Here is a 9,397-nt window from a genome sequence, read left to right on the forward strand (position 1 = left end):
ATAGTTTGAGGCTGATCTTCCCCCCATTAATTGCAATGTATTAACTTAGACTCATATATTGTGAATACATTTTAGTAAAAACCGTAGCAGATACAAGGCTGAAACCGCAACTAAAATTGAGAAATACCCATAGACTGCAGTCACTGCTCCATAGACGAAAAATAACGCCTATTTTGAAGATTTCGCAACTTGGGTTTTCCGTGGAGGGAGGAGTTGAACTTTATGGTACAAGATTCACTTCCTTCCTCATGGCAATAAGCAGAGCACCAAGAAAGATCTAAAATGATTGAATCATTTATTTCCTTAAATGTAAATATGTTGTCGTAGCACTTAGCCCGTAACTATAAACCGATAACGCATTTTATGTTGAAGTCTATAAGAAAGAATGGTGTCTGATTGACTTATCCAATAGCTTACTGAAATATTAACTTTGTTGGTCGCTTTATCTACTCCTAAATCCAGCAACAAAAATGCGAGTAGTGTCATTTCAAGTAAATTACAAGTGGCACCTGGAACATCGAACGGGGGCTCACTGAGATTTGCATACCGCAGAACCTCTAAGTAGTTTACGACGGCTGGCAGTCATTCGTCAAACGGACAGGTTGGGTACGTTTGATGCGTAATATACTCTATCCTACTACCGAGCCGCATCTCGAGGGTGCTCGACTGTGTCACTTTGATTGGAAGGATTCCCAAGACCGTGTGGCTGTCGTTTGTCATATGATTTATGGTCCAGTGGTGAATGGTACAGTAAAACAAACCCGTTACTGGCAAGACCGCCGTGCCCCTCGTTCCTCTCTGATCGTAAGTTTGTCTGACTCAGCTGCAGCCGGCTGTCTCCTCACCCTGCGACAGCCACTCTGCCTTGGCCGGGGTGTCAGCGTTCCTGCTGCCGTTTTCAGCGCTACAGGGTGGACTTGTGGAGATGTAAGTATCACCTCAACCTATTCATTCGTTTATTACGCATTGTGCACTGTTGCAGTACTAGTTCCATGCAGCCTATAGCTTGCTTTTTTTATCCACTTTTAGCCTATAGTCCAAACAATTCAAGCAATAATGATTTTCCCATACACTGCAAGCAGAGAAATCTCTGTACAACTATTGTAATCATTTTCTCTTMTGCATTTTCATACAATTCGTCAGTTTTGACAGAAAGACCGTCCTCTTCTCCATCAGATTCTGATCGGACCTGCTTAAACATTGGCCTATGTCTCGTTGTTTTCTTAGTTTGCCAGAGGACACAGGAAGAGCGTGATATCGATCATAGCGGATAATGAGATTTTCTTTCAAACACATAATGAGTGCTCTTTTGTGGAAGCAGAATCAATTAATGTATGCTGCCTGAATTAGCCTAGAATATGTCCCCTTTTAAGTAATTTCGTGACTCATTAGAAAACTTCTCCCTTTCGATCCCATGGTTGAATGATTATGAGAAATTCTAGGCCAATTCAGGCAGCATTGGCAATGTTTCCAGAAAAGTGGATACTAAAGCAGTCATTTGTGACACTCAGATAAGCAGAAGAGAGTGGTTTTGAGTTAAATTAGCCTAAGTAGCCAAGCCTAAAATTAAAATGCTGTTGTGTCCAAAATTGTATTGTACATCAAATGAAGTAACCTAACTTTATTTTACACAAGTCAGCATATGTTGCTTTTGATAATTAACTGAAGTGACTATAAAGGGATAGTTCAAAGTTGAAAGAGATGGTTCACCCAAATTTCACAATTAGGCCTATATATTGGTTTCCTTACCTTGTCCATAGACTGCTTACAGGGTAAGAAATAAGTAATTAGTAATAAGATAACAATCTGATTTCATATTACACATCTGTGTGAGTTTAATGTTCTTTTAGTTTTTTTTAATGTTACATTCAATGTATCTGTGTTTATATTTGACCATGTTTTGTGCCATGGTTATAGAGACCTCTCATCTTCATCTCTATGTTTCTAATATACCTCTTCCACGTGTCACTGTGTCTGTCTGGAATTCAATCAAAACCACCTCAACAGTTTCTTTAATTACAAACTAATGCTCATGCGTGCACACATTTTATTCCGACAACTATCTATACAGTGTGTGGGTAGTCTACCTGGTTGTTGTTGTACATTTTACAGTAGACTTTTAGTAARAAGGGTTCCAAAAGGGTACTTTGGCTGTCCCCAGAGGAGAACCCTTTTTGGTTCCTGGTAGAATCCTTTTTGGTTTCAGGTAGAACCCTCTGTGGAAAGAGTTGTACATGGAACCCAAAGGGGTTCTTCCTGGAACMAAAAAAGGTTTCTCCTATGGGGACAGCCAACGAACACTTTTAGGTTCTAGATAGCACTTTGTTTTGTAAGAGTATAGAACAATCTGTGATTTTATTTCACCATGGGAATCAAGAGCTATGCTCTAAATACTGCAAAGTGGGTTTGATTGAATTGCGCCCTAAGTGTCTCAATGTGTATTTAATTCAGCATCTCTGTTCAGTGCCAATGTATCTGGATAGGCAGACCAAGCCAAGGCCATGCCAATTTCTCTTTAGTGCCTCAGTCAGTGATAGTGTGGCACAGAGACTTTGGGCAGAAGGCAGCCTCTTGTTCATCTGCTGTTGCAGTAGAAAGTGGTGATCGAGGTGGAGGCACCCATATGTGCTTCCGGGGAGCCACCACATGTCATTACCTACCTCAGTCCTTTCATGCGTGGCAGATCACCATCATTTGATATCCCTCTTCTCTTCTCTCCTTTCCGCCTCTTCTCTCTTTACTCTCTCCTTTCCTCCACTTATTTCTTCCTTTCTCTCTCACAATCCTGATCTAGTCTCCTTCCCTGCATCTCTGTGTCTCTTTCCGTCTCCTTCCATGTCTCTCTCTCTCTCTTTCCCGTCAACTCTTCTCTCTCTCCCTCGTCTGCCTTTACTATGACCCTGTCCCATCATTTTGTCTCTTTCCCTCAACCCCCTCCAAAGTTTGACAGAACTGACTGAGTGCTAAATCAATATTTGTATAATTAATAGCTGAGTTATTGTAGAGATCGAGGCAGACATATGGTCATGGTTTCCCTCTCCCTCCCCAGGGCTCTCTTCATCACAGCTCTCCTGTCTCTCTCAGTTGCCATGGTGGGAGTAGGTGGGGTTACTCCAGCCACCACTTCATCCAGTGTCCACTCAGGTGAGTGATAGTTCAGACAAGGAGATTTTGATTGGTCAGTATTATGCTACACTCCGAATATGTAGTTAGTTCCCTCCGTAGGCAATTCATGTAGATGATAAAATATTGGATATGAATATAAGAATAGCTCCACTTTGCTAAGTGGAGTTCACRCCATATTTATTACACCTATCCAGTCTTTCCCAAACTATCCCATAACTATGTGKGTAGGGGGTAGAGTCCTGCACAGGTCAGTTTTTTGGAGCCGCACCCACCTCATGCCGGCTACATCAGTTCGTAACCCCACCCATCAGGACAGATTTTTCTCCGCAACCCGACCCACTCGCATAGGATTGTTTTCGGGAGCCGATCCTTTACCTGCCATATGACATCATTTGAATGAATTGTATTTGTGACTTCACAGTAGTAGGCTTTATTATAATTAATACTATTAGGCTATTATTACTATTCCCTTCCCTGCATGAATTCATGTCTATTCAACATTTGGATGAAAGGAAACCATGCCATGAATTAAGAACTATATGTTTTTAWTTTCACAATGTGATAAGTCACTCAAATCACAAAAATTGCCTTTATCACCAAGTACAATTCTGAGTGTGCACATGTACTTGGCGAATAAAGGTGATTCTGATTTTAATTAGCCTTTTTACCTAATGAAAGCCTATAGCCAACCTAACAAAACAATATCTCTACATTCAATATTGTTTAGATAATAAAATAGTTTAGGCCTAATTACAACTTAAACAAACTTTTCCCAGAATCAAATATAGGCTGCAAAAATAAGCTACATTTATTTAGTAGGCTACTCAAACTACTACCCGCACCGGTTTACACTTTGTATGGCCTGCATATGCCTGAATTAATGTAATAATTAACCGAATTATGGAAAACAAATGGGTCTATCTGCTTGCACTTTGTGTAGGCTGTGTATCCATCTCCCTCTTTGTTGACCTTCCAAACTGGGGATTTCACTCACGCAGCACCTGTTTCCCTGTCACGTTTGTCGTATAGAGGAGACCAAGGCGCAGCGTGATTAGAATACATTCTTTAATAAACTAATAAACACTAAACAAACTAACAAAACAACAAAAACGAACGTGAAGCTATTTAAACCGAGTGCTGACATGCAACTACACATAGACMTAACAACCCACAAAATACCCAAGGAATATGGCTACCTAAATATGGTCCCCAATCAGAGACAACGATAAACAGCTGCCTCTGATTGAGAACCAATCCAGGCAACCATAGACATATAAACACCTAGACTAGAAAAACCCCATGACATACAAAACCCCCTAGACAATACAAAAACTAAACAAACCACCCTTGTCACACCCTGACCTAACCAAATAATAAAGAAAACAAAGATAACTAAGGTCAGGGCGTGACATACCCTTATCATAATATCCTTTACTTTTTATTTATCCGGTTAGTTCTACGATAGCCATTTTCGCGTGAGCTATGCTATCCAGGAAAAGTAAACTCTTGCAACGTGTCATATTCTCACACGGGGAGAAGGAACATAATCTCTGAGCGGGGACAAATTAAAACGTTTTAGCAYCACACAAATAAGGGACAGTTCCCCATCCTATACACACTATAAATGCGTGACTGGCTGGTAGCCTTACCTTGATTTTAAATGTTTCCGACTTGCAATGTAGTTGTTCTGAGCCGCGAGCCGACTCACGGATTGAAGTAATGTTTTCATTCCTTCCGCCAGCTGATTCACCCCGGGAGAACCGTGGGTATCCAACCCGATGCAGGACTAGCTTGAGGTTGACTTGACATTGGGAATTCGAGAATAGGTTGACAGGCCCGTTATGTTTCTGGTTGAATGAGCACATTCTCTGGCTGAATCTCAAACCCGAACACTTGGCGCCTAAGCCCTTTATTGAGTGTCCACTCGCTGTTGTGTTCGATAGTGATCACCTGAGTTTGCAAGTGTTTTGGCCAAAATAATCATTTAGACAATTAAAAAGATTGTTTTTAATTTAYTTTATTGAACCTTTATTTAAACAGGACATCACATTGAGATTAACAATAYATTTTTACAAGAGAGCCCTGTACACATTACAATAAAAACAGAATATTAAAACATACATGTGTATAAAAAAAATATAATTCAGCACACAATTAACAAAAATAAACATTTAATAAAAGCAATGACATTCAGGTCCTCAATCAATAATGAGTGGCACCAGTACATCTAGCTGTAGTGAACTCTGTGTATTGTTCCACAAATTAGGGGCAAAAAAACTAAACATGGTTTTTCCAAAATCTGTGGAGACTGAAGGGATCTCTAGTGTTATCCATTCATGTGAACAGGTTTGGTAACTTATTATTCTTATCTTAATTAACTTCTTTGGGGTAGGGGGCAGTATTTTCACGTCCGGATGAAAAGCATGCCCAGAGTAAACGGCCTGCTACAAAGCCATAAAAGCTAGAATATGCATATTATTAGTAAATTTGGATAGAAATCACTCTGAAGTTTCTAAAACTGTTTGAATGATGTCTGTGAGTATAACAGAACTCATATGGCGGGCAAAAACCTGAGAAAAAAATCCAACCGGGAAGTGGGAAATCTGAGGTTGGTCGATTTTTCAACTCAGCTCCTATTGAAGATACAGTGGGATATTGGTAATGTTGCACTTCCTAAGGCTTCCACTAGATGTCAACAGTCTTTATAACCCTGTCTGATGATTCTACTGTGAAGTGGGGACGAAGGAGAAGGAGATGAGTAAAGTCTGCCATGAGCTGACCATGCTCTGACCATGCGCGTTCACATGAGGGAGCTCTGTTCCATCGCACTTCTGAAGACAATGGAATTCTCCAGTTAGAACATGATTGGAGATTTATGTTAAAAACATCCTAAAGATTGATTCAATACATCGTTTGACATGTTTCTACTGACTGTTACGGAACTTGAAATTTCGTCTGCTTTTAGTGAACGCGCTTCGTGACTTTGGATTTGTTACCAAACGCGCTAACAAAAGTAGCTATTTGGACATAAATTATGGACATTACCGAACAAAACAAACATTTCTTGTGGGAGTCCTGGGAGTGCATTCCGACGAAGATCAGCAAAAGTAAGTGAAGATTTGTAATGCTATTTATGACTTTTGTGGACTGCATAATATGGCGGATATATTTGTGTCTTGATTGGGCTCTGAGCGCGACTCAGATTATTGCATGGTTTGCTTTTTCCGTAAAGCTTTTTTGAAATCTGACACAGCGGTTGCATTAAGGAGAAGTGCATCTAAAATTCCATGCATAACAGTTGTATCTTTTAGCAATGTTTATTATGAGTATTATGTAAATTGTAAATTGATGTGGCTCTCTGCAAAATCCTGTCTCTTATACACATCTAGATGTGTATAAGAGACAGTCCCAAATCTGTGGAGACTGAAGGGCTCTAGTGTTATCCATTCCTGAGAACAGGTTTGGTAACTTATTATTCTTATCTTAATTAACTTCTTTGGGGTAGGGGGCAGTATTTTCACGTCCGGATGAAAAGCATGCCCAGAGTAAACGGCCTGCTACAAAGCCATAAAAGCTAGAATATGCATATTATTAGTAAATTTGGATAGAAATCACTCTGAAGTTTCTAAAACTGTTTGAATGATGTCTGTGAGTATAACAGAACTCATATGGCGGGCAAAAACCTGAGAAAAAAATCCAACCGGGAAGTGGGAAATCTGAGGTTGGTCGATTTTTCAACTCAGCTCCTATTGAAGATACAGTGGGATATTGGTAATGTTGCACTTCCTAAGGCTTCCACTAGATGTCAACAGTCTTTATAACCTGTCTCTTATACACATCTAGATGTGTATAAGAGACAGGACTACAATGATGAGTCCTAAAATTGTCCCCTGTGATAAAACGTATTGCGGAATGGTAGACTGCGTCCAAGGGTTTTAAAACAGAGGTTGCCGCATGCATGTAAACAATATCACCAAAATCCAATACAGGGAGAAGCGTTGCTTGAACAATCTTTCTCCTATTTTTAATACTAAGGCATGATTTATTTCGATAAAACAATCTTAGCCATATTTTTTATACGCGTTACGAAGGATAACTTGTCATCAATCCAGACACACAGGAACTAATATTGAGAAACAAGCTCCATTTAAAGTGCGAATATGCAGGTCCTCAGGGTCAACATTTCGTGACACTCATTGTCCCAACTGCCACTTATCAATATTCTAAATCCATTCGCGAACATTGTCTCCTGCGACCTGTCTTCTTGTAGCATGACTCACTTGCTACTGTATGAAACGGGGGCACTGGGGACCAGAGGCAAACACAGACGCATACTCCGATAGACAGTGAGAAAGTAGTAAAAATAAACCCACATCTCTCTACTTCTGCACAAATTATGTGCAAGTATATCGGTCGCCAGTGATTTCATCAGTTGGTTTTAGCTTGTTGTAACCTGCCCGCTGCAAAAGAAAGTGGGTGAAAACGCTCTTTGGTGATGCATTTTCAAATCCTTATGTTATAAAATACATTTTACCAAGACAAATGATTGTTCATGTTCTGAATCATTCAGTGTGATCTTTCGCTAACATATTGTGGTGGAAATTCAACACCAGTGACACCTGAAGTCATATTTCACAGAGATCAAATCAAAAATCTAATTTTATTTGTCACATGCGCCGAATTACAACAGGTGTTTTAAGAAAAATACCCCCCAAAAATAAATAAAAATAACAAATAATTAAAGAGCAGCAGTAAAATAACAATAGCGAGGCTATATACAGGGGGTCCCGGTACAGAGTCAGTATGCTGGGGCACCGGTTAGTCGAGGTAATATGTACATGTAGTTATTAAAGTGACTATGCATAGATAATAACAGAGAGTAACAGCAGTGTAAAAGATGGGGGGGCAATGCAAATAGTCTGGGTAGCCATTTGATCAGATGTTCAGGAGTCATGGCTTGGGGGTAGAAGCTGTTTTAGAAGCCTCTTTGACCTAGACTTGGCGCTCCGGTACCGCTTGCTGCGCGGTAGCAGAGAGAACAGTCTATGACTAGGGTGGCTGGAGTCTTTGACAATTTTTAGGGCCTTGCTCTGACAGTGCCTGGTATAGAGGTCCTGGATGGCAGGAAGCTTGGCCCCAGTGATGTACTGGGCTGTACTCACTACCCTCTGTAGTGCCTTGCGATCGGTGGCCGAGCAGTTGCCATACCGGGCAGTGATGCAACCCATCAGGATGCTCTCGATGGTGCAGCTGTAGAACACCTTTTGAGGATCTGAGGACCCATGCCAAATCTTTTCAGTCTCCAGAGGGGGAATATGTTTTGTTGTGACCTCTTCATGACTGTCTTGGTGTGCTTGGACCATGTTTGTTTGTTGGTGATGTTGACACCACACTGCCAGGTCTCTGAGCTCCTCCCTACAGGCTGTGTCGTCGTTGTCGGTGATCAGGCCTACCACTGTTGTCATCACAAAACTTAATGATGGTGTTGGAGTCGTGCCTGGCCGTGCAGTCATGAGTGAACAATAAGTACAGGAGGGGACTGGGCACGCACGCCAGACTGGCCCACTTGTTGATTATCAGCGTGGCGGATTTGTTATTACCTACCCTTACCACCCGGGGGCGGCCTGTCAGGAAGTCCAGGATCCAGTTGCATAGGGAGGTGTTTAGTCCCAGGGTCCTTAGCTCAGTGACGAGCTTTGAGGGCGCTATGGTGTTGAACGCTGAGCTGTAGTCAATGAATAAAAATCATGTGACTAAGCTAAATAAAAAGAATACAAAATACAAAGAAACTGATACTATGAAAGAATAGCATAAATGTATAAAATCATCGCAAAAAGCTTGGAGCACCATATAATGACATTTTTTTGCAGAAAAAAAATCAATACTCGCTCCATCATTCAATTGATGAATCAGATGGCCTTCATCTATCCAGAAGTTCTCACTGATCATTGCCATGACTACTTTAACCCTCCCTGCTGTGCTCACGGTCGAATGGACCGATTTTACAAGCTTTCGCGTCTGAGAATATGTATGTTAATTTAATTGATTCGTCGTATAGGTTCATCGACTTTGTTCACATAGGGTCCATCTGAAACACACAAAATACATTTTGATGATTTTTCAATTTTTTGTGTGTGTTTATTTAACTTTTTGTAAAATTTTGTCCAAAATGACCGCCTCATTAGAAATGAATGGGTGAGACTACAAATAGTGTATAATTGAGTTTCAGGTACATGCTCCAATTCAATCAGAATGGACACACTTCCCTCTC

General features: G+C 40.7%; 1 protein-coding gene across 1 annotated transcript in view; it reads left to right on the top strand.

Moving 5' to 3' along the window:
- The first annotated feature begins 221 nt into the window (after window positions 1-221).
- Window positions 222-9,397, top strand: part of LOC111960635 (interleukin-1 receptor accessory protein) — a 33,502-nt gene continuing 24,326 nt past the window's right edge. The window contains exons 1-2 of the mRNA XM_023982733.1: window positions 222-927; window positions 3,050-3,144. Of these exons, the coding sequence (XP_023838501.1) occupies window positions 926-927; window positions 3,050-3,144 (97 nt within the window). The 5' untranslated portion in view covers window positions 222-925. The remainder of the gene's footprint in view (window positions 928-3,049; window positions 3,145-9,397) is intronic.

This window comes from Salvelinus sp. IW2-2015, linkage group LG4p (genome assembly GCF_002910315.2).
Source record: "Salvelinus sp. IW2-2015 linkage group LG4p, ASM291031v2, whole genome shotgun sequence".
Classification (NCBI taxonomy): Eukaryota; Metazoa; Chordata; class Actinopteri; order Salmoniformes; family Salmonidae; genus Salvelinus; species Salvelinus sp. IW2-2015.